Here is a 26,218-nt window from a genome sequence, read left to right as displayed (position 1 = left end):
ACAGTGAGGGTGATGACACACAGTGAGGGTAATGACTCACAGTGAGGGTGATGACTCACAGTGAGGGTGATGACACACAGTGAGGGTAATGACACACAGTGAGGGTAATGACTCACAGCGAGGGTGATGACTCACAGCGAGGGTGATGACACACAGCGAGGGTGATGACACACAGTGAGGGTAATGACACACAGTGAGGGTAATGACTCACAGCGAGGGTGATGACTCACAGCGAGGGTGATGACACACAGTGAGGGTGATGACACACAGTGAGGGTGATGACACACAGCGAGGGTGATGACACACAGCGAGGGTGATGACACACAGTGAGGGTAATGATTCACAGTGAGGGTGATGACTCACAGCGAGGGTGATGACACACAGCGAGGGTGATGACACACAGTGAGGGTAATGGACTCACAGTGAGGTGATGACTCACGCGAGGGTGATGACACACAGTGAGGGTAATGACTCACAGTGAGGGTGATGACTCACAGCGAGGGTGATGACACACAGCGAGGGTGATGACACACAGCGAGGGTGATGACTCACAGCGAGGGTGATGACACACAGCGAGGGTGATGACACACAGTGAGGGTGATGACACACAGCGAGGGTGATGACACACAGTGAGGGTAATGACACACAGTGAGGGTAATGACACACAGTGAGGGTGATGACACACAGTGAGGGTGATGACACACAGCGAGGGTGATGACACACAGTGAGGGTAATGACACACAGTGAGGGTAATGACACACAGTGAGGGTGATGACACACAGTGAGGGTAATGACACACAGTGAGGGTAATGACACACAGCGAGGGTAATGACACACAGTGAGGGTAATGACACACAGCGAGGGTAATGACACACAGTGAGGGTAATGACACACAGCGAGGGTAATGACACACAGTGAGGGTAATGACACACAGTGAGGGTAATGACACACAGCGAGGGTGATGACACACAGTGAGGGTAATGACACACAGCGAGGGTAATGACACACAGTGAGGGTAATGACACACAGTGAGGGTAATGACACACAGTGAGGGTAATGACACACAGTGAGGGTAATGACACACAGTGAGGGTAATGACACACAGTGAGGGTAATGACACACAGTGAGGGTGATGACACACAGTGAGGGTAATGACACACAGCGAGGGTGATGACACACAGCGAGGGTAATGACACACAGTGAGGGTAATGACACACAGTGAGGGTAATGACACACAGTGAGGGTAATGACACACAGTGAGGGTAATGACACACAGTGAGGGGTTAATGACACACAGTGAGGGTAATGACACACAGCTGAGGGTAATGACACCACAGTGAGGGTAATGACACCACAGCTGAGGGTAATGACACACAGTGAGGGTTAATGACATAATGACACACAGTGAGGGTAATGACACACAGCGAGGGTAATGACACACAGCGAGGGTGATGACACGCAGTGAGGGTAATGACACCACAGTGAGGGTGATGACACACAGTGAGGGGTAATGACACACAGCGAGGGTTAATGACACACAGTCGAGGGTAATGACACACAGTGAGGGTAATGACACACAGCGAGGGTGATGACACACAGCGAGGGTGATGACACACAGTGAGGGTAATGACACACAGTGAGGGTGATGACACACAGTGAGGGTAATGACACACAGCGAGGGTAATGACACACAGTGAGGGTAATGACACACAGTGAGGGTAATGACACACAGCGAGGGTGATGACACACAGTGAGGGTGATGACACACAGCGAGGGTAATGACACACAGCGAGGGTAATGACACACAGTGAGGGTAATGACACACAGTGAGGGTGATGACACACAGTGAGGGTAATGACACACAGCGAGGGTAATGACACACAGTGAGGGTGATGACACACAGTGAGGGTGATGACACACAGTGAGGGTAATGACACACAGTGAGGGTGATGACACACAGTGAGGGTAATGACACACAGTGAGGGTAATGACACACAGCGAGGGTAATGACACACAGTGAGGGTGATGACACACAGTGAGGGTAATGACACACAGTGAGGGTAATGACACACAGTGAGGGTAATGACACACAGTGAGGGTAATGACACACAGTGAGGGTAATGCCACACAGCGAGGGTAATGACACACAGTGAGGGTGATGACACACAGTGAGGGTAATGACACACAGTGAGGGTGATGACACACAGTGAGGGTAATGACACACAGTGAGGGTAATGACACACAGCGAGGGTAATGACACACAGCGAGGGTAATGACACACAGCGAGGGTAATGACACACAGCGAGGGTGATGACACACAGTGAGGGTAATGACACACAGTGAGGGTAATGACACACAGTGAGGGTAATGACACACAGTGAGGGTAATGACACACAGCGAGGGTAATGACACACAGTGAGGGTAATGACACACAGTGAGGGTAATGACACACAGCGAGGGTGATGACACACAGTGAGGGTAATGACACACAGCGAGGGTAATGACACACAGCGAGGGTGATGACACACAGTGAGGGTAATGACACACAGTGAGGGTAATGACACACAGTGAGGGTAATGACACACAGTGAGGGTAATGACACACAGCGAGGGTAATGACACACAGTGAGGGTAATGACACACAGTGAGGGTGATGACACACAGTGAGGGTGATGACACACAGCGAGGGTAATGACACACAGTGAGGGTAATGACACACAGTGAGGGTAATGACACACAGTGAGGGTAATGACACACAGTGAGGGTAATGACACACAGTGAGGGTAATGACACACAGTGAGGGTGATGACACGCAGTGAGGGTAATGACACACAGTGAGGGTGATGACACACAGTGAGGGTAATGACACACAGTGAGGGTGATGACACACAGTGAGGGTAATGACACACAGTGAGGGTAATGACACACAGTGAGGTAATGACACACAGTGAGGGTAATGACACACAGTGAGGGTAATGACACACAGTGAGGGTAATGACACACAGTGAGGGTAATGACACACAGCGAGGGTAATGACACACAGCGAGGGTAATGACACACAGTGAGGGTAATGACACACAGTGAGGGTAATGACACACAGTGAGGGTAATGACACACAGTGAGGGTAATGACACACAGTGAGGGTAATGACACACAGCGAGGGTAATGACACACAGTGAGGGTAATGACACACAGTGAGGGTAATGACACACAGTGAGGGTGATGACACACAGTGAGGGTAATGACACACAGCGAGGGTAATGACACACAGTGAGGGTAATGACACACAGCGAGGGTGATGACACACAGTGAGGGTAATGACACACAGTGAGGGTGATGACACGCAGTGAGGGTAATGACACACAGCGAGGGTAATGACACACAGCGAGGGTAATGACACACAGTGAGGGTGATGACACACAGTGAGGGTGATGACACACAGTGAGGGTAATGACACACAGTGAGGGTAATGACACACAGCGAGGGTAATGACACACAGTGAGGGTAATGACACACAGTGAGGGTAATGACACACAGTGAGGGTGATGACACACAGTGAGGGTAATGACACACAGTGAGGGTAATGACACACAGTGAGGGTAATGACACACAGTGAGGGTGATGACACACAGTGAGGGTAATGACACACAGCGAGGGTAATGACACACAGTGAGGGTAATGACACACAGTGAGGGTGATGACACACAGTGAGGGTAATGACACACAGTGAGGGTGATGACACGCAGTGAGGGTAATGACACACAGCGAGGGTAATGACACACAGCGAGGGTAATGACACACAGTGAGGGTGATGACACACAGTGAGGGTGATGACACACAGTGAGGGTAATGACACACAGTGAGGGTAATGACACACAGCGAGGGTAATGACACGCAGCGAGGGTAATGACACGCAGTGAGGGTAATGACACACAGTGAGGGTAATGACACACAGTGAGGGTAATGACACACAGTGAGGGTAATGACACACAGTGAGGGTAATGACACACAGTGAGGGTAATGACACACAGCGAGGGTAATGACACACAGTGAGGGTAATGACACACAGTGAGGGTAATGACACACAGTGAGGGTAATGACACACAGTGAGGGTAATGACACATAGTGAGGGTAATGACACAGTGAGAGCGCTGATACAGTGTGAGTAGTGACAGTGAAGCTACTGACACGCAGTGAGGGTACTGACAGTGAGAGTACTGACACTCAATGAGTACTCATACGCAGTGAGAGTACTGACACACAGTGACTAGTGACACAGTGAGGGTGCTGACACAACGGTAGTAATGAGACAGTGCAAGTACTGACACAGTGAGAGTATTGACAGTGACACATTGAGATTGCTGACACAGTACTGTACTGACACACTCATGGGACTGACAATGACAAAATTGACATGAGTGTATGGACACACAGTAAGTACTGGCACAGTAAGCACTGACATAGTTAGTAGTGACACAGTTAGTATGTACACAGAGTGAGTAGTGACAGAGTACTGACACAGTGGGTAGTGACACACGGAGTGATTAGTGACAGTGAGCAGTGACACGCACAGTGAGTAGTAACACAGTGAGTAGTGACACAAAGAGAGTACTGACACAGCATTGACACACAGTGAATAGTGACACACATAGGGAGTAGTGGCACAGTAAGTAGTGACACTCGGAGCAGTGACAGTGAGTGTACTCATTTTAGTGACACAGTAGTGACACAGTGAGTAGTGACACACAGTGAGAAGTGACAGTGAGTAGTGATACAGTAGTGACACAGCGAGTAGTGACACAGTGAGTAGTGACACACAGTGAGTAGGGATACACATAGGGAGTAGTGACACAGTGAATACTGACACATTGAGTGTAAAGAGTGACACAGGGAGTAGTGACACACAAATTAGTTACATAGTGAGTAGTGATACAGAATGAGTACTGACACACACATAGTGAGTAGTGACAAAGTGGGTATTGACTGAATAGTAAAACAGAGTGATTAGTGACACCGAGTAGTGAAACACAAAGTGAGTACTGACACACAGTATTGACAGTGGCAGTGAAAATGCTGACAGTACTGTACTGACACAGTGACAGAATTAATGCGAGAGTACGGACACACAGAGTGAGTGGTGACACACAGAGTGAGTGGTAACACACAGAGTGAGTGGTGACACAGAGTGAGTAGTGACACATACAGAGTGAGTAGTGACACACACAGAGTGAGTGGTGACACACACAGAGTGAGTAGTGACACATACAGAGTGAGTAGTGACACACACAGTGAGTAGTGACACAGAGTGAGTAGTGACACACACAGAGTGAGTAGTGACACATACAGAGTGAGTAGTGACACAGAGTGAGTGGTGACACACACAGAGTGAGTAGTGACACACAGAGTGAGTAGTGACACACACAGAGTGAGTGGTGACACACAGAGTGAGTGGTGACACACACAGAGTGAGTAGTGACACACAGAGTGAGTAGTGACACACACAGAGTGAGTAGTGACACACACAGAGTGAGTGGTGACACATACAGAGTGAGTAGTGACACACAGAGTGAGTAGTGACACACACAGAGTGAGTAGTGACACACACAGAGTGAGTGGTGACACATACAGAGTGAGTAGTGACACACAGAGTGAGTGGTGACACACACAGAGTGAGTAGTGACACACAGAGTGAGTAGTGACACATACAGAGTGAGTAGTGACACATACAGAGTGAGTAGTGACACATACAGAGTGAGTAGTGACACACACAGTGAGTGGTGACACACACAGAGTGAGTAGTGACACATACAGAGTGAGTAGTGACACATACAGAGTGGGTAGTGACACATACAGAGTGAGTAGTGACACATACAGAGTGAATAGTGACACATACAGAGTGAGTGGTGACACACACAGTGAGTGGTGACACAGAGTGAGTGGTGACACACACAGTGAGTGGTGACACACACAGTGAGTGGTGACACACTGACACACAGTGAGTGGTGACACACACAGTGAGTGGTGACACAGAGTGAGTAGTGACACATACAGAGTGAGTAGTGACACACTGACACACAGTGAGTGGTGACACAGAGTGAGTAGTGACACACACAGTGAGTAGTGACACACAGAGTGAGGTGAGTGGTGACACACACAGAGTGAGTGGTGACACAGAGTGAGTAGTGACACACACAGTGAGTGGTGACACACACAGTGAGTGGTGACACACAGAGTGAGTAGTGACACACACAGTGAGTGGTGACACACACAGTGAGTGGTGACACACAGTGTTGTGTTCACGACCGCCACGTACCCCGTGTGCTCGCTGTGCCATGTTCCTCAAGGGCCGTGAGTGAGCGCCTTCTCTGGGACGCTGCTGCTGCTGCTGCTGGAGCTGTTGTTGTTGTAGCTGCTGTTGTAGCTGCTGCTGTTGTAGCTGCTGTTGTTGCTGCTGTTGTTGTTGTAGCTGCTGCTGTTGTTGTTGTTGCTGCTGTTGTTGTTGTAGCTGCTGTTGTTGTTGTAGCTGCTGCTGTAGCTACTGTTGTTGTTGTAGCTGCTGCTGTAGCTGTTGTTGTTGCTGCTGCTGCTGTAGCTGTTGTTGTTGTAGCTGCTGTTGTTGTAGCTGCTGCTGCTGTTGTAGCTGCTGCTGTTGTTGTAGCTGCTGTTGTTGTTGTAGCTGCTGCTGCTGTTGTAGCTGCTGTTGTTGTTGTAGCTGCTGCTGTTGTAGCTGTTGCTGTTGTAGCTGCTGTTGTTGTTGTAGCTGTTGTTGTAACTGCTGTTGTTGTAGCTGCTGCTATTGTTGTTGTTGTAGCTGCTGCTGCTATTGTTGTTGTAGCTGCTGCTGCTGTAGCTGCTGTGTTGTAGCTGCTGCTGTTGTTGTAGCTGCTGCTGTTGTTGTGTAGCTGCTGCTGTGTTGTAGCTTCTGCTGCTGTTGCTGTTGTTGTTGTAGCTGCTGCTGCTGTTGTTGTAGCTGCTGCTGTTGTTGTAGTTGCTGCTGTTGTTGTTGTTGTAGCTGCTGTTGTTGTTGTAGCTGCTGCTGCTGTTGTTGTTGTAGCTGCTGTTGTTGTTGTAGCTGCTGCTGCTGTTGTTGTTGTAGCTGCTGTTGTTGTTGTAGCTGCTGTTGTTGTTGTTGTTGCTGCTGTTGTTGTTGTAGCTGCTGCTGCTGTTGTTGTTGTTGCTGCTGTTGTTGTTGTAGCTGCTGCTGCTGTTGTTGTTGTTGCTGCTGTTGTTGTTGTAGCTGCTGCTGCTGTTGTTGTTGTAGCTGCTGCTGCTGTTGTTGTTGTAGCTGCTGTTGTTGTTGTAGCTGCTGCTGCTGTTGGTGTTGTAGCTGCTGCTGTAGCTGCTGCTGCTGTTGTAGCTGCTGCTGTTGTTGTTGTAGCTGCTGCTGTTGTTGTAGCTGCTGCTGTTGTTTTTGTAGCTGCTGTTGTGCTCACGCAGCGCCACGGATCTCCCGTGTAGAGCAGCCTGGCAGCTGGCTACACGTGACATCATCCGCCGTGTCACAAATCAACATCGACTTACACAGCGAGAGAGCTCACACACAGCGTGACTACTGACACACAGTGAGAGTACTCACTCTGTGTGTCAGTACTTACACAGTGAGTACTGACACACAGTGTGAGTGAGTACTGATAGTGCTTACTGACAGTGAGTAATGTAACAGTGTGAGGGTAATGACAGTGTGAGCACTGACACACAGCGAGTACTGGCACTGCAAGTTACGACACAGTGAGGGTGCTCACACACTGTGACTAATGACACACACGGTGAGTACTGACACAGTGATAGCAATTCTAGATTTGAAGCTTTCGTGACTGCAAGGATTCATACTCTTAGTTTTTTCGGTAAAGTCACGTAGGTAAAAAAAATACATTAAAATTAATAAAAATAAAATAATAAAAATGAGGACGTTTCGGAGGCAACACAAGTCTCCGTCATCAGGTGGGACCGTCACAGCCAGATTTGCTGCATCACTTGATACAGCAACGTCGTGATTTTTATTATTTTATTTTTATTAATTTTAATTTTATTTTTTTACCTACGTGCCTTTACCGAAAAAACTAAGAGTAGTGATAGCAATGGCACACAGTAAGATTACAGACACAGTAAGAGTAGTGACACAAGTGACACTGATGAATTGCACAGTGAGAGTGCTGAAACAGCGAGGTCTGACACACGGTGAGTAATGACACCGTTGTAAGAGTGCTGACAGTGCTCACTGACACAGCGAGTCGTGATACACAGCGAGTAGTGACACACAGCGAGTGTAGCAGTCGTAGTAGTCGCGGCGCGTGCGTCGTAGTCACCGGTAGCGGCGTGGCGCACGCAGCGCGCTGCCTGGAGCAGTGACACCACGTGGTGGTGGTGGTGGTCACGTGAGCAGTGACACCACGTGGTGGTGGTGGTGGTCACGTGAGCAGTGACACCACGTGGTGGTGGTGGTGGCCTCGTCACCACTGCGCAGCGCAGGGGCTGCCGCGGTGCACTTGGAACGACCACTGGGGAATGATCCTCACAACAACAACAACCACTCACAACAACAACAACCACTCACAACAACAAATACTCACAACAACAAACAACTCACGATAACCATTTACAACAGCAACCACTCAACAACAACTAATAACGACAGCAATTCACAACAACCACCCAGTACAACAACCACCCACTTTAACACCAACCACTCACAACAACCACCCACAACAACACCAACCACTCACAACCACTCACAAACACCCACAACAACACCACAACCACTCACAACAACACCACAACCATTCACTGCAACAACTACTCAAAACAACAAATACTCAGAACAGCCACCACCAACAACCACTCACAACAATAACCACTGTGTGCGCGCACGGTGTGTGTGCGTGTGTGCACACGGTGTGTGTGTATCGGGTGTAGTGGAGGGACCTCTGAGTCTGACTCTCCTCTCTCTCTGGTCACAGGTCAGACCTTCGTGGACTGTGGAGGCCTCAAGTTCCTGCTGAGCCTGCTCAAGCACCACGCCTGCCAGGGCCTCGTGCTGCGCTTTGTGAGTCACGCGGAGAAGGGGGGGGGGAGTCAAAGATGGTTAGAGAGAGAGTGAGTGAGAGAGTTAGAGAGAGAGAGCGAGTTATAGACAGAGTGAGTTAGACAGAGAGGGTTATAGACATGACTGCACGTTATTGACGTCCTAACAGACGAACCTTACAGCTCACAATGAGGGAGACAGACTTAGAAGACAAACGCCCACGTCGAGTGGGAGCATCCTCAGGGTGTCTTGTCGAGGTGCTTGTAGAGTCGCCAGTGTGAGTCCTGCCGGATCAGCTGTTTGTGCACTCTGTGTACATTCTTGTGTTTCTGCTTCTGCTGTGTGTGCCGTGTTGTTGTTCGCGTCTTGCGTAGCAAGTCCGTGCTGCGCCGTGCGATGTTGCCGTGCCGTGTGTGCCCTGAGCGTCTCACCCGCCTCTACTACAAGTTGTCACTTGGGGATTGCGTCTTCAGATGCGGCAGCGATCTCGCGTGCGGTCCGTTCTGCCTCCTCCTCCTCCTCTATCCGCTCCTCCTGCTCTGGCGCGATGAGCTTCAGCCGCGTGCCAATCTGGCGGAGCCGTAGACACGAGGCCACGTGGCAGTGCAGAGTGGCGCGCCGTCTCACACAGTGGAGACGCTCGCACCGGGGGCACCATCATGCTGCTGCTGGACGTCTCGAGAGAGAGGTAGAGACCGAGGTAGAGAACGAGGCAGAGAACGAGGTAGAGAGTGAGTTAGAGAGTGGGTGAGTTGGTGACTGTGTATCACTGTACCGCTGTCTGTGTGTGAGAGTTGTGGGGAGCGGGAGTGCAGTGGCTGGCGCGCTGCGCTACGACGATTATGTAAGCCGGTCCTGGGCCTCCCCTAGGTTGATTCGGCCTCAAAAGAGCAGCTGGTGCAGAGTGTGAACATCGTCACTAGGGGGACAAAGGCGACCGGGTGTGGTGCTGGTCACTCGCCTCCTCGTGTGCCGTGCCGGCACTCGTAGCTGCTCGCTTACAGCACTTGCCACGAAAGTACGTTAAGCCTATGCAGGGGACCTTTGTCTTTGTATGTATGAGGGTGTGGGTGAGTGTGTGAGAGAGTGACTGTATTTGTATGGTGATGAGTGTGAGTGTGTATTTACGAGTGAGGAGCGGTGGTGCAGCGATTAGCTCACTGCACCACGAACCCAGGGATCCCGGTTTGATTCCCGCTCACGGCCAACGCCAGTGACGATTATCTGAACCGGTCCTGGGCCTCCTCTAGGTCCACTCAGCCTCAAAGGAGTATCCGGTGCGGTGTGTAAACATCACCACAAGAGAGACAAAGGCGACCGGGGCTGATGCCGGCCACCCACCACCTCGTGCGGCGTGCCGGCCTTCATAGGCGCCGCTCGCTAACAGCGCTTGCCCCGATAGCCTGCTAAGGCTATCCGGGTGACTTTTGTCTTTGTGCGTAAGCGTGCGGGTGAGAGGGAGCGAGGCAGAGTGACGGTGAGTGACAGTGAGTGACAGTGAGTGACTGTGAGTGACTGTGAGTGAGTGACAGTGAGTGACTGTGAGTGACAGCGAGTGAGTGACAGTGAGTGACTGTGAGTGACAGTGAGTGAGTGACAGTGAGTGAGTGACAGTGAATGACAGTGAGTGAGTGACAGTGAGTGACAGTGAGTGGCAGTGAGTGAGTGACAGTGAGTGGCAGTGAGTGAATGACAGTGAGTGAGTGACAGTGAGTGGCAGTCAGTGACAGTGAGTGACAGTGAGTGAGTTGACAGTGAGTGAGTGATAGTGAGTGACAGTGAGTGAGTGACAGTGAATGGCAGTGAGTGACAGTGAGTGAGTGACAGTGAGTGAGTGACAGTGAGTGACAGTGAGTGAGTGACAGTGAGTGACAGTGAGTGAGGGACAGTGAGTGACAGTGAGGGACAGTGAGTGGCAGTGAGTGAGTGAGTGACAGTGAGTGGCAGTGAGTGACAGTGAGTGAGTGACAGTGAGTGACATTGAATGACAGTGAGTGAGTGACAGTGAGTGACAGTGAGTGACAGAGTGAGTGACAGTGAGTGAGTGACAGTGAGTGACAGTCAGTGACAGTGGGTGACAGTGAGTGACAGAGTGAGGGACTGAGTGGCAGTGAGTGAGTGACAGTGAGTGACAGTGAGTGGCTGTGAGTGAGTGGCAGTGAGTGGCAGTGAGTGAGTGACAGTGAGTGGCAGTGAGTGACAGTGAGTGACAGTGAGTGAGTGACAGTGAGTGACAGTGAGTGACTGTGAGTGAGTGGCAGTGAGTGAGTGACAGTGAGTGGCAGTGAGTGACAGTGAGTGAGTGACAGTGAATGAGTGACAGTGAGTGAGTGAGTGACAGTGAGTGGCAGTGAGTGAGTGACAGTGAGTGACAGTGAGTGAGTGACAGTGAGTGGCAGTGAGTGAGTGACAGTGAGTGACAGTGAGTGAGTGACAGTGAGTGACAGTGAGTGATGGTGAGTGAGCGACAGTGAGTGAGTGACAGTGAGTGACAGTGAGTGAGTGACAGTGAGTGAGTGACAGTCAGTGACAGTGACAGTGGGTGACAGTGAATGGCAGTGAGTGACAGTGAGTGAGTGACAGTGAGTGACAGTCAGTGACAGTGGGTGACAGTGAGTGACAGTGAGTGAGTGACAGTGTCTCTGAGTTCAACTGAGTGAGAGTGATTGAGAGTGTGAATGAGTGAGAATGAGTGGTAGTGTGATTTAGTGAATGAGTGGAGAGTGAGTGAGAAGGCGAATCCTTCAATGAGTGCCAGTGAGTTAGAGCTTGGTGAGTGTGAGTTAGTTCATCATCCATTGATTACCAAGTATCAGTCAGTTACTAGCGGTAACTCGCCCATGTAGCAACAAGTATTAGTTACTGTCCCATGTAGCATCACATACTGTAGTAGTCGGTGACTAAGCCATACAGCACCAAGTATCAGTCAGTTACTAGCCGCTATAGCAACAAGTGACAGTGAACGAGTGATAGTGAGTGAGTGACTGTGAGTGAGTGACAGGGAGTGATAGTGAGTGACCGTGAGTGACAGTGAGTGATAGTGAGTGACAGTGAGTGACAGTGAGTGAGTGACAGTGAGTGATCTATAGTGAGTGACAGTGAGTGACAGTGAGTGACAGTGAGCGAGTGACAGTGAGTGACAGTGAGTGAGTGACAGTGAGTTGCAGTGAGTGAGCGACAGTGAGTGACAGTGAGTGACAGTGAGTGAGTGACAGTGAGTGACAGTGAGCGAGTGACAGTGAGTGACAGTGAGTGACAGTGAGTGAGCAACAGTGAGTGAGTGACAGTTTGTGAGTGACAGTGAGTGACAATGAGTGAGTGACAGTGAGTGACAGTGAGTGAGTGACAATGAGTGAGTGACAGTGAGTGACAGTGAGTGAGTGACAGTGAGCGACAGTGAGTGACAGTGAGTGAGTGACAGTGAGTGACAGTGAGTGAGTGACAGTGAGTGAGCGACAGTGAGTGAGTGACAGTGAGCGACAGTGAGTGAGCGACAGTGAGTGAGTGACAGTGAGTGACAGTGAGCGAGTGACAGTGAGTGACAGTGAGTGACAGTGAGTGATAGTGAACGAGTGATAGTGAGTGACCGTGAGTGACAGTGAGTGAGGGACAGTGAGTGACAGTGAGTGAGTGACAGTGAGTGACAGTGAGTGACAGTGACTGAGTGACAGTGAGTGACAGTGAGTGAGTGACAGTGAGTGACAGTGAGTGAGTGACAGTGAGTGGCAGTGAGTGAGTGACAGTGAGTGGCAGTGAGTGAGTGACAGTGATTGACAGTGAGTGAGTGACAGTGAGTGAGCGACAGTGAGTGACAGTGAGTGAGTGACAGTGAGTGAGTGACAGTGAGTGTGTGTCAGTGAGTGACAGTGAGTGAGTGACAGTGAGTGAGTGACAGTGAGTTACAGTGAGTTAGTGACATTGAGTGAGTTACAGTGAGTGAGTGACAGTGAGTGTGTGACAGTGAGTGAGTGACAGTGAGTGAGTGACAGTGAGTGAGTGACAGTGAGTTACAGTGAGTTAGTGACATTGAGTGAGTTACAGTGAGTGAGTGACAGTGAGTGTGTGACAGTGAGTGAGTGACAGTGAGTGACAGTGAGTGACAGTGAGTGAGTGACAGTGAGTGAGTGACAGTGAGTTACAGTGAGTGAGTGACAGTGAGTGAGTGACAGTGAGTGTGTGACATTGAGTGACTGTGAGTGAGTGACAGTGAGTGACAGTGAGTTAGTGACATTGAGTGAGTGACAGTGAGTGACAGTGAGTGAGTGACAGTGAGTTAGTGACATTGAGTGAGTTACAGTGAGTGACCGTGAGTGACAGTGAGTGAGTGACAGTGAGTGTGTGACAGTGAGTGACAGTGAGTGACAGTGAGTGTGTGACATTGAGTGAGTGACAGTGAGTGTGTGACATTGAGTGAGTGACAGTGAGTTGCAGTGAGTGAGTGACAGTGAGTGACAGTGAGTGAGTGACAGTGAGTGAGTGACAGTGAGTGACTGAGTGAGTGACAGTGAGTGAGTGACAGTGAGTGACAGTGAGTGACTGAGTGAGTGGCAGTGAGTGAGTGACAGTGAGCGAGTGACAGTGAGTGACAGTGAGTTAGTGACAGTGAGTGAGTGACAGTGAGTGAGTGACAGTGAGTTAGTGACAGTGAGTGACAGTGAGTGAGTGACAGTGAGTGACAGTGAGTGACAGTGAGTGAGTGACAGTGAGTGAGTGACAGTGAGTGAGTGACAGTGAGTGACAGTGAGTGAGTGAAAGTGAGTGAGTTACAGTGAGTGTGTGACAGTGAGTGACAGTGAGTGAGTGACAGTGAGTGACAGTGAGTGAGTGACAGTGAGTGACAGTGAGTGAGTGACAGTGAGTGACAGTGAGTGAGTGAAAGTGAGTGAGTGACAGTGAGTTACAGTGAGTTAGTGACAGTGAGTGAGTTACAGTGAGTGTGTGACAGTGAGTGACAGTGAGTGTGTGACAGTGAGTGAGTGACAGTGAGTGTATGACATTGAGTGAGTGACAGTGAGTGAGTGACAGTGAGTGAATGACAGTGAGTGACAGTGAGTGACAGTGAGTGTGTGACAGTGAGTGAGTGACAGTGAGTGTGTGACATTGAGTGAGTGACAGTGAGTGAGTGACAGTGAGTGTGTGACAGTGAGTGAGTGACAGTGAGTGTGTGACATTGAGTGAGTGACAGTGAGTGGCAGTGAGTGAGTGACAGTGAGTGGCAGTGAGTGAGTGGCAGTGAGTGAGTGACAGTGAGTGACAGTGAGGGACAGTGAGTGGCAGTGAGTGGCAGTGAGTGAGTGACAGTGAGTGGCAGTGAGTGACAGTGAGTGAGTGACAGTGAGTGACATTGAGTGACAGTGAGTGAGTGACAGTGAGTGACAGTGAGTGACAGAGTGAGTGAGTGACTGAGTGGCAGTGAGTGAGTGACAGTGAGTGACAGTGAGTGGCAGTGAGTGATAGTGAGTGAGTGAAAGTGAGTGACAGTGAGTGAGTGACAGTGAGTGAGTGACAGTGAGTGACAGTGAGTGACTGTGAGTGAGTGGCAGTGAGTGGCAGTGAGTGAGTGACAGTGAGTGGCAGTGAGTGACAGTGAGTGAGTGACAGTGAGTGACAGTGAGTGACAGTGAGTGAGTGGCAGTGAGTGAGTGACAGTGAGTGACAGTGAGTGAGTGACAGTGAGTGAGTGACAGTGAGTGACAGTGAGTGAGTGACAGTCAGTGACAGTGAGTGACAGTGAGTGAGTGACAGTGAGTGAGTGACAGTGAGTGACAGTCAGTGACAGTGGGTGACAGTGAGTGACAGTGAGTGAGTGACAGTGTCTGTGAGTTCAACTGAGTGAGGGTGATTGAGAGTGTGAATGAGTGAGAATGAGTGGTAGTGTGATTTAGTGAATGAGTGGAGAGTGAGTGAGAAGGCGAATCCTTCAATGAGTGCCAGTGAGTTAGAGCTTGGTGAGTGTGAGTTAGTTAATCATCCATTGATTACCAAGTATCAGTCAGTTACTAGCGGTAACTAGCCCATGTAGCAACAAGTATTAGTTACTGTCCCATGTAGTATCATATACTGTAGTAGTCGGTGACTAAGCCATACAGCACCAAGTATCAGTCAGTTACTAGCCTCTGTAGCAACAAGTGACAGTGAGTGACAGTGAACGAGTGATAGTGAGTGAGTGACAGTGAGTGATAGTGAGTGACCATGAGTGAGTGATAGTGAGTGACAGTGAGTGACAGTGAGCGAGTGACAGTGAGTGACAGTGAGTGAGTGACAGTGAGTGACAGTGAGTGAGTGACAGTGAGTGACAGTGAGTGAGTGACAGTGAGTTGCAGTGAGTGAGTGACAGTGAGTGAGCGACAGTGAGTGACAGTGAGTGACAGTGAGTGAGTGACAGTGAGTGACAGTGAGCGAGTGACAGTGAGTGACAGTGAGTGACAGTGAGTGAGTGACAGTGAGTGACAGTGAGTGAGTGACAGTGAGTGACAGTGAGTGACAGTGAGTGAGTGACAGCGAGTGAGTGACAGTGAGTGACAGTGAGTGAGTGACAGTGAGTGAGTGACAGTGAGTGACAGTGAGTGAGTGACAGTGAGTGACAGTGAGTGACAGTGAACGAGTGATAGTGAGTGAGTGACAGTGAGTGATAGTGAGTGACCGTGAGTGAGTGACAGTGAGTGACAGTGAGTGACAGTGAGTGATAGTGAGCGAGTGACAGTGAGTGACAGTGAGTGAGTGACAGTGACAGTGAGTGAGTGACAGTGAGTGACAGTGAGCGAGTGACAGTGAGTGACAGTGAGTGACAGTGAGTGAGAAACAGTGAGTGAGTGACAGTGAGCGACAGTGAGTGAGTGACAGTGAGTGAGTGACAGTGAGTGACAGTGAGTGAGTGACAGTGAGTGACAGTGAGTGAGCGACAGTGAGTGAGTGACAGTGAGTGACAGTGAGTGAGTGACAGTGAGTGACAGTGAGTGACAGTGAGTGAGCGACAGTGAGTGACAGTGAGTGAGTGACAGTGAGTGACAGTGAGCGAGTGACAGTGAGTGACAGTGAGTGAGTGAGTGACAGTGACTGAGTGACAGCGAGTGACAGTGAGTGAGTGACAGTGAGTGACAGTGAGTGAGTGACAGTGAGTGGCAGTGAGTGAGTGAGTGACAGCGAGTGACAGTGAGTGAGTGACAGTGAGTGACAGTGAGTGACAGTGAGTGAGTGACAGTGAGTGAGTGACAGTGAGTGAGTGACAGTGAGTGACAGTGAGTGAGTGAGTGACAGTGAGTGAGTGACAGTGAGTGACAGTGAGTGAGTGACAGTGAGTGACAGTGAGTGAGTGACAGTGAGTGAGTGACAGTGAGTGAGAGACAGTGAGTGACAGTGAGTGAGTGACAGTGAGTGAGTGACAGTGAGTGACAGTGAGTGAGTGACAGTGAGTGACAGTGAGTGAGTGACAGTGAGTGACAGTGAGTGAGTGACAGTGAGTGACAGTGAACGAGTGATAGTGAGTGAGTGACAGTGAGTGATAGTGATTGACCGTGAGTGAGTGATAGTGAGTGACAGTGAGTGATAGTGAGCGAGTGACAGTGAGTGACAGTGAGTGAGTGACAGTGAGTGAGTGACAGTGAGTGACAGTGAGCGAGTGACAGTGAGTGACAGTGAGTGACAGTGAGTGAGAAACAGTGAGTGAGTGACAGTGAGTGAGTGACAGTGAGCGACAGTGAGTGAGTGACAGTGAGTGAGTGACAGTGAGTGACAGTGAGTGAGCGACAGTGAGTGAGTGACAGTGAGTGACAGTGAGTGACAGTGAGTGAGCGACAGTGAGTGACAGTGAGTGACAGTGAGTGAGTGACAGTGAGTGACAGTGAGTGACAGTGAGTGAGTGACAGTGACAGTGAGTGAGTGAGTGAGTGACAGTGAGTGACAGTGACTGAGTGACAGCGAGTGACAGTGAGTGAGTGACAGTGAGTGACAGTGAGTGAGTGACAGTGAGTGACAGTGAGTGAGTGACAGTGAGTGAGAGACAGTGAGTGACAGTGAGTGAGTGACAGTGAGTGACAGTGAGTGGCAGTGAGTGATAGTGAGTGAGTGAAAGTGAGTGACAGTGAGTGAGTGACAGTGAGTGACAGTGAGTGACTGTGAGTGAGTGGCAGTGAGTGGCAGTGAGTGAGTGACAGTGAGTGGCAGTGAGTGACAGTGAGTGAGTGACAGTGAGTGACAGTGAGTGAGTGGCAGTGAGTGAGTGACAGTGAGTGACAGTGAGTGAGTGACAGTCAGTGACAGTGAGTGACAGTGAGTGAGTGACAGTGAGTGAGTGACAGTGAGTGACAGTCAGTGACAGTGGGTGACAGTGAGTGACAGTGAGTGAGTGACAGTGTCTGTGAGTTCAACTGAGTGAGGGTGATTGAGAGTGTGAATGAGTGAGAATGAGTGGTAGTGTGATTTAGTGAATGAGTGGAGAGTGAGTGAGAAGGCGAATCCTTCAATGAGTGCCAGTGAGTTAGAGCTTGGTGAGTGTGAGTTAGTTAATCATCCATTGATTACCAAGTATCAGTCAGTTACTAGCGGTAACTAGCCCATGTAGCAACAAGTATTAGTTACTGTCCCATGTAGTATCATATACTGTAGTAGTCGGTGACTAAGCCATACAGCACCAAGTATCAGTCAGTTACTAGCCTCTGTAGCAACAAGTGACAGTGAGTGACAGTGAACGAGTGATAGTGAGTGAGTGACAGTGAGTGATAGTGAGTGACCATGAGTGAGTGATAGTGAGTGACAGTGAGTGACAGTGAGCGAGTGACAGTGAGTGAGTGACAGTGAGTGACAGTGAGTGAGTGACAGTGAGTGACAGTGAGTGAGTGACAGTGAGTTGCAGTGAGTGAGTGACAGTGAGTGAGCGACAGTGAGTGACAGTGAGTGACAGTGAGTGAGTGACAGTGAGTGACAGTGAGCGAGTGACAGTGAGTGACAGTGAGTGACAGTGAGTGAGTGACAGTGAGTGACAGTGAGTGAGTGACAGTGAGTGACAGTGAGTGACAGTGAGTGAGTGACAGCGAGTGAGTGACAGTGAGTGACAGTGAGTGAGTGACAGTGAGTGAGTGACAGTGAGTGAGTGACAGTGAGTGAGTGACAGTGAGTGACAGTGAGTGACAGTGAACGAGTGATAGTGAGTGAGTGACAGTGAGTGATAGTGAGTGACCGTGAGTGAGTGACAGTGAGTGACAGTGAGTGACAGTGAGTGATAGTGAGCGAGTGACAGTGAGTGACAGTGAGTGAGTGACAGTGACAGTGAGTGAGTGACAGTGAGTGACAGTGAGCGAGTGACAGTGAGTGACAGTGAGTGACAGTGAGTGAGAAACAGTGAGTGAGTGACAGTGAGCGACAGTGAGTGAGTGACAGTGAGTGAGTGACAGTGAGTGACAGTGAGTGAGTGACAGTGAGTGAGTGACAGTGAGTGACAGTGAGTGAGCGACAGTGAGTGAGTGACAGTGAGTGACAGTGAGTGAGTGACAGTGAGTGACAGTGAGTGAGTGACAGTGAGTGAGCGACAGTGAGTGACAGTGAGTGAGTGACAGTGAGTGACAGTGAGCGAGTGACAGTGAGTGACAGTGAGTGAGTGAGTGACAGTGACTGAGTGACAGCGAGTGACAGTCAGTGAGTGACAGTGAGTGACAGTGAGTGAGTGACAGTGAGTGGCAGTGAGTGAGTGACAGCGAGTGACAGTGAGTGAGTGACAGTGAGTGACAGTGAGTGAGTGACAGTGAGTGGCAGTGAGTGAGTGACAGTGAGTGACAGTGAGTGAGTGACAGTGAGTGAGTGACAGTGAGTGACAGTGAGTGACAGTGAGTGAGTGAGTGACAGTGAGTGAGTGACAGTGAGTGACAGTGAGTGAGTGACAGTGAGTGACAGTGAGTGAGTGACAGTGAGTGAGTGACAGTGAGTGAGAGACAGTGAGTGACAGTGAGTGAGTGACAGTGAGTGACAGTGAGTGAGTGAGTGACAGTGAGTGACAGTGAGTGAGTGACAGTGAGTGACAGTGAGTGAGTGACAGTGAGTGACAGTGAGTGAGTGACAGTGAGTGACAGTGAACGAGTGATAGTGAGTGAGTGACAGTGAGTGATAGTGATTGACCGTGAGTGAGTGATAGTGAGTGACAGTGAGTGATAGTGAGCGAGTGACAGTGAGTGACAGTGAGTGAGTGATAGTGAGTGAGTGACAGTGAGTGACAGTGAGCGAGTGACAGTGAGTGACAGTGAGTGACAGTGAGTGAGAAACAGTGAGTGAGTGACAGTGAGTGAGTGACAGTGAGCGACAGTGAGTGAGTGACAGTGAGTGAGTGACAGTGAGTGACAGTGAGTGAGTGACAGTGAGTTGCAGTGAGTGAGCGACAGTGAGTGACAGTGAGTGACAGTGAGTGAGTGACAGTGAGTGACAGTGAGCGAGTGACAGTGAGTGACAGTGAGTGACAGTGAGTGAGCAACAGTGAGTGAGTGACAGTTTGTGAGTGACAGTGAGTGACAATGAGTGAGTGACAGTGAGTGACAGTGAGTGAGTGACAATGAGTGAGTGACAGTGAGTGACAGTGAGTGAGTGACAGTGAGCGACAGTGAGTGACAGTGAGTGAGTGACAGTGAGTGACAGTGAGTGAGTGACAGTGAGTGAGCGACAGTGAGTGAGTGACAGTGAGCGACAGTGAGTGAGCGACAGTGAGTGAGTGACAGTGAGTGACAGTGAGCGAGTGACAGTGAGTGACAGTGAGTGACAGTGAGTGATAGTGAACGAGTGATAGTGAGTGACCGTGAGTGACAGTGAGTGAGGGACAGTGAGTGACAGTGAGTGAGTGACAGTGAGTGACAGTGAGTGACAGTGACTGAGTGACAGTGAGTGACAGTGAGTGACAGTGACTGAGTGACAGTGAGTGACAGTGAGTGAGTGGCAGTGAGTGAGCGACAGTGAGTGGCAGTGAGTGAGTGACAGTGATTGACAGTGAGTGAGTGACAGTGAGTGAGCGACAGTGAGTGACAGTGAGTGAGTGACAGTGAGTGAGTGACAGTGAGTGTGTGTCAGTGAGTGACAGTGAGTGAGTGACAGTGAGTGAGTGACAGTGAGTTACAGTGAGTTAGTGACATTGAGTGAGTTACAGTGAGTGAGTGACAGTGAGTGTGTGACAGTGAGTGAGTGACAGTGAGTGAGTGACAGTGAGTGAGTGACAGTGAGTTACAGTGAGTTAGTGACATTGAGTGAGTTACAGTGAGTGAGTGACAGTGAGTGTGTGACAGTGAGTGAGTGACAGTGAGTGACAGTGAGTGACAGTGAGTGAGTGACAGTGAGTGAGTGACAGTGAGTTACAGTGAGTTAGTGACATTGAGTGAGTGACAGTGAGTGTGTGACATTGAGTGACTGTGAGTGAGTGACAGTGAGTGACAGTGAGTTAGTGACATTGAGTGAGTGACAGTGAGTGACAGTGAGTGAGTGACAGTGAGTTAGTGACATTGAGTGAGTTACAGTGAGTGACCGTGAGTGACAGTGAGTGAGTGACAGTGAGTGTGTGACAGTGAGTGACAGTGAGTGACAGTGAGTGTGTGACATTGAGTGAGTGACAGTGAGTGTGTGACATTGAGTGAGTGACAGTGAGTTGCAGTGAGTGAGTGACAGTGACTGACAGTGAGTGAGTGACAGTGAGTGAGTGACAGTGAGTGACTGAGTGAGTGACAGTGAGTGAGTGACAGTGAGTGACAGTGAGTGACTGAGTGAGTGGCAGTGAGTGAGTGACAGTGAGCGAGTGACTGAGTGAGTGACAGTGAGTTAGTGACAGTGAGTGAGTGACAGTGAGTGAGTGACAGTGAGTTAGTGACAGTGAGTGACAGTGAGTGAGTGACAGTGAGTGACAGTGAGTGACAGTGAGTGAGTGACAGTGAGTGAGTGACAGTGAGTGAGTGACAGTGAGTGACAGTGAGTGAGTGAAAGTGAGTGAGTTACAGTGAGTGTGTGACAGTGAGTGACAGTGAGTGAGTGACAGTGAGTGACAGTGAGTGAGTGACAGTGAGTGACAGTGAGTGAGTGACAGTGAGTGACAGTGAGTGAGTGAAAGTGAGTGAGTGACAGTGAGTGACAGTGAGTGAGTGACAGTGAGTTAGTGACATTGAGTGAGTTACAGTGAGTGACCGTGAGTGACAGTGAGTGAGTGACAGTGAGTGTGTGACAGTGAGTGACAGTGAGTGACAGTGAGTGTGTGACATTGAGTGAGTGACAGTGAGTGTGTGACATTGAGTGAGTGACAGTGAGTTGCAGTGAGTGAGTGACAGTGACTGACAGTGAGTGAGTGACAGTGAGTGAGTGACAGTGAGTGACTGAGTGAGTGACAGTGAGTGAGTGACAGTGAGTGACAGTGAGTGACTGAGTGAGTGGCAGTGAGTGAGTGACAGTGAGCGAGTGACAGTGAGTGACAGTGAGTGAGTGACAGTGAGTGAGTGACAGTGAGTGAGTGACAGTGAGTGAGTGACAGTGAGTGACAGTGAGTGAGTGACAGTGAGTGACAGTGAGTGACAGTGAGTGAGTGACAGTGAGTGAGTGACAGTGAGTGAGTGACAGTGAGTGACAGTGAGTGAGTGAAAGTGAGTGAGTTACAGTGAGTGTGTGACAGTGAGTGACAGTGAGTGAGTGACAGTGAGTGACAGTGAGTGAGTGACAGTGAGTGACAGTGAGTGAGTGACAGTGAGTGACAGTGAGTGAGTGAAAGTGAGTGAGTGACAGTGAGTTACAGTGAGTTAGTGACAGTGAGTGAGTTACAGTGAGTGTGTGACAGTGAGTGACAGTGAGTGTGTGACAGTGAGTGAGTGACAGTGAGTGTGTGACATTGAGTGAGTGACAGTGAGTGAGTGACAGTGAGTGAATGACAGTGAGTGACAGTGAGTGACAGTGAGTGTGTGACAGTGAGTGAGTGACAGTGAGTGTGTGACATTGAGTGAGTGACAGTGAGTGAGTGACAGTGAGTGTGTGACAGTGAGTGAGTGACAGTGAGTGTGTGACATTGAGTGAGTGACAGTGAGTGGCAGTGAGTGAGTGACAGTGAGTGGCAGTGAGTGAGTGGCAGTGAGTGAGTGACAGTGAGTGACAGTGAGGGACAGTGAGTGGCAGTGAGTGGCAGTGAGTGAGTGACAGTGAGTGGCAGTGAGTGACAGTGAGTGAGTGACAGTGAGTGACATTGAGTGACAGTGAGTGAGTGACAGTGAGTGACAGTGAGTGACAGAGTGAGTGAGTGACTGAGTGGCAGTGAGTGAGTGACAGTGAGTGACAGTGAGTGGCAGTGAGTGATAGTGAGTGAGTGAAAGTGAGTGACAGTGAGTGAGTGACAGTGAGTGAGTGACAGTGAGTGACAGTGAGTGACTGTGAGTGAGTGGCAGTGAGTGGCAGTGAGTGAGTGACAGTGAGTGGCAGTGAGTGACAGTGAGTGAGTGACAGTGAGTGACAGTGAGTGACAGTGAGTGAGTGGCAGTGAGTGAGTGACAGTGAGTGACAGTGAGTGAGTGACAGTGAGTGAGTGACAGTGAGTGACAGTGAGTGAGTGACAGTCAGTGACAGTGAGTGACAGTGAGTGAGTGACAGTGAGTGAGTGACAGTGAGTGACAGTCAGTGACAGTGGGTGACAGTGAGTGACAGTGAGTGAGTGACAGTGTCTGTGAGTTCAACTGAGTGAGGGTGATTGAGAGTGTGAATGAGTGAGAATGAGTGGTAGTGTGATTTAGTGAATGAGTGGAGAGTGAGTGAGAAGGCGAATCCTTCAATGAGTGCCAGTGAGTTAGAGCTTGGTGAGTGTGAGTTAGTTAATCATCCATTGATTACCAAGTATCAGTCAGTTACTAGCGGTAACTAGCCCATGTAGCAACAAGTATTAGTTACTGTCCCATGTAGTATCATATACTGTAGTAGTCGGTGACTAAGCCATACAGCACCAAGTATCAGTCAGTTACTAGCCTCTGTAGCAACAAGTGACAGTGAGTGACAGTGAACGAGTGATAGTGAGTGAGTGACAGTGAGTGATAGTGAGTGACCATGAGTGAGTGATAGTGAGTGACAGTGAGTGACAGTGAGCGAGTGACAGTGAGTGACAGTGAGTGAGTGACAGTGAGTGACAGTGAGTGAGTGACAGTGAGTGACAGTGAGTGAGTGACAGTGAGTTGCAGTGAGTGAGTGACAGTGAGTGAGCGACAGTGAGTGACAGTGAGTGACAGTGAGTGAGTGACAGTGAGTGACAGTGAGCGAGTGACAGTGAGTGACAGTGAGTGACAGTGAGTGAGTGACAGCGAGTGAGTGACAGTGAGTGACAGTGAGTGAGTGACAGTGAGTGAGTGACAGTGAGTGACAGTGAGTGAGTGACAGTGAGTGACAGTGAGTGACAGTGAACGAGTGATAGTGAGTGAGTGACAGTGAGTGATAGTGAGTGACCGTGAGTGAGTGACAGTGAGTGACAGTGAGTGACAGTGAGCGAGTGACAGTGAGTGACAGTGAGTGAGTGACAGTGACAGTGAGTGAGTGACAGTGAGTGACAGTGAGCGAGTGACAGTGAGTGACAGTGAGTGACAGTGAGTGAGAAACAGTGAGTGAGTGACAGTGAGCGACAGTGAGTGAGTGACAGTGAGTGAGTGACAGTGAGTGACAGTGAGTGAGTGACAGTGAGTGACAGTGAGTGAGCGACAGTGAGTGAGTGACAGTGAGTGACAGTGAGTGAGTGACAGTGAGTGACAGTGAGTGACAGTGAGTGAGTGACAGTGAGTGAGCGACAGTGAGTGACAGTGAGTGAGTGACAGTGAGTGACAGTGAGCGAGTGACAGTGAGTGACAGTGAGTGAGTGAGTGACAGTGACTGAGTGACAGCGAGTGACAGTGAGTGAGTGACAGTGAGTGACAGTGAGTGAGTTACAGTGAGTGACAGTGAGTGAGTGACAGTGAGTGGCAGTGAGTGAGTGACAGCGAGTGACAGTGAGTGAGTGACAGTGAGTGACAGTGAGTGACAGTGAGTGAGTGACAGTGAGTGGCAGTGAGTGAGTGACAGTGAGTGACAGTGAGTGAGTGACAGTGAGTGAGTGACAGTGAGTGACAGTGAGTGAGTGACAGTGAGTGACAGTGAGTGACAGTGAGTGACAGTGAGTGAGTGACAGTGAGTGACAGTGAGTGAGTGACAGTGAGTGAGGACAGTGAGTGACAGTGAGTGAGTGACAGTGAGTGACAGTGAGTGAGTGACAGTGAGTGAGTGACAGTGAGTGAGAGACAGTGAGTGACAGTGAGTGAGTGACAGTGAGTGAGTGAGTGACAGTGAGTGACAGTGAGTGAGTGACAGTGAGTGACAGTGAGTGAGTGACAGTGAGTGACAGTGAGTGAGTGACAGTGAGTGACAGTGAACGAGTGATAGTGAGTGAGTGACAGTGAGTGATAGTGATTGACCGTGAGTGAGTGATAGTGAGTGACAGTGAGTGATAGTGAGCGAGTGACAGTGAGTGACAGTGAGTGAGTGACAGTGAGTGAGTGGACAGTGAGTGACAGTGAGCGAGTGACAGTGAGTGACAGTGAGTGACAGTGAGTGAGAAACAGTGAGTGAGTGACAGTGAGTGAGTGACAGTGAGTGACAGTGAGTGAGTGACAGTGAGTGAGTGACAGTGAGTGACAGTGAGTGAGTGACAGTGAGTGAGTGACAGTGAGTGACAGTGAGTGACAGTGAGTGAGTGACAGTGAGTGACAGTGAGTGACAGTGAGTGAGTGACAGTGAGTGACAGTGAGTGACAGTGAGTGAGTGACAGTGACAGTGAGTGAGTGAGTGAGTGACAGTGAGTGACAGTGAGTGAGTGACAGCGAGTGACAGTGAGTGAGTGACAGTGAGTGACAGTGAGTGAGTGACAGTGAGTGACAGTGAGTGAGTGACAGTGAGTGAGAGACAGTGAGTGACAGTGAGTGAGTGACAGTGAGTGACAGTGAGTGGCAGTGAGTGATAGTGAGTGAGTGAAAGTGAGTGACAGTGAGTGAGTGACAGTGAGTGACAGTGAGTGACTGTGAGTGAGTGGCAGTGAGTGGCAGTGAGTGAGTGACAGTGAGTGGCAGTGAGTGACAGTGAGTGAGTGACAGTGAGTGACAGTGAGTGAGTGGCAGTGAGTGAGTGACAGTGAGTGACAGTGAGTGAGTGACAGTGAGTGAGTGACAGTGAGTGACAGTGAGTGAGTGACAGTCAGTGACAGTGAGTGACAGTGAGTGAGTGACAGTGAGTGAGTGACAGTGAGTGACAGTCAGTGACAGTGGGTGACAGTGAGTGACAGTGAGTGAGTGACAGTGTCTGTGAGTTCAACTGAGTGAGGGTGATTGAGAGTGTGAATGAGTGAGAATGAGTGGTAGTGTGATTTAGTGAATGAGTGGAGAGTGAGTGAGAAGGCGAATCCTTCAATGAGTGCCAGTGAGTTAGAGCTTGGTGAGTGTGAGTTAGTTAATCATCCATTGATTACCAAGTATCAGTCAGTTACTAGCGGTAACTAGCCCATGTAGCAACAAGTATTAGTTACTGTCCCATGTAGTATCATATACTGTAGTAGTCGGTGACTAAGCCATACAGCACCAAGTATCAGTCAGTTACTAGCCTCTGTAGCAACAAGTGACAGTGAGTGACAGTGAACGAGTGATAGTGAGTGAGTGACAGTGAGTGATAGTGAGTGACCATGAGTGAGTGATAGTGAGTGACAGTGAGTGACAGTGAGCGAGTGACAGTGAGTGACAGTGAGTGAGTGACAGTGAGTGACAGTGAGTGAGTGACAGTGAGTGACAGTGAGTGAGTGACAGTGAGTTGCAGTGAGTGAGTGACAGTGAGTGAGCGACAGTGAGTGACAGTGAGTGACAGTGAGTGAGTGACAGTGAGTGACAGTGAGCGAGTGACAGTGAGTGACAGTGAGTGACAGTGAGTGAGTGACAGTGAGTGACAGTGAGTGAGTGACAGTGAGTGACAGTGAGTGACAGTGAGTGAGTGACAGCGAGTGAGTGACAGTGAGTGACAGTGAGTGAGTGACAGTGAGTGAGTGACAGTGAGTGACAGTGAGTGAGTGACAGTGAGTGACAGTGAGTGACAGTGAACGAGTGATAGTGAGTGAGTGACAGTGAGTGATAGTGAGTGACCGTGAGTGAGTGACAGTGAGTGACAGTGAGTGACAGTGAGTGATAGTGAGCGAGTGACAGTGAGTGACAGTGAG

At 49.8% G+C, this 26,218-nt stretch overlaps 2 protein-coding genes across 4 annotated transcripts in view; one reads left to right on the top strand and one right to left on the bottom strand.

Annotated features, from left to right (window-relative positions):
* LOC133359077 (uncharacterized) overlaps nucleotides 1–6,429 on the bottom strand; it is a 38,792-nt gene extending 32,363 nt beyond the window's left edge. Inside the window, exon 1 of the mRNA XM_061577462.1 lies at nucleotides 6,313–6,429. The gene's annotated coding sequence lies outside the window, so the exon portion shown is untranslated. The remainder of the gene's footprint in view (nucleotides 1–6,312) is intronic.
* LOC133359253 (uncharacterized) overlaps nucleotides 1–26,218 on the top strand; it is a 351,541-nt gene that overhangs the window by 67,206 nt on the left and 258,117 nt on the right. For all 3 annotated transcript variants that reach the window (XM_061577730.1, XM_061577729.1, XM_061577728.1), the window contains exon 5: nucleotides 8,957–9,042. In XM_061577730.1, the coding sequence (XP_061433714.1) occupies nucleotides 8,957–9,042 (86 nt within the window). The remainder of the gene's footprint in view (nucleotides 1–8,956; nucleotides 9,043–26,218) is intronic.

This window comes from Lethenteron reissneri, chromosome 64, assembly GCF_015708825.2.
Source record: "Lethenteron reissneri isolate LAM-NWPU_2019-01 chromosome 64, ASM1570882v1, whole genome shotgun sequence".
NCBI classification, from domain to species: Eukaryota; Metazoa; Chordata; class Hyperoartia; order Petromyzontiformes; family Petromyzontidae; genus Lethenteron; species Lethenteron reissneri.
Note: the sequence above shows the minus strand (reverse complement) of the source record. Positions and strands in the feature narration are given on the sequence as shown.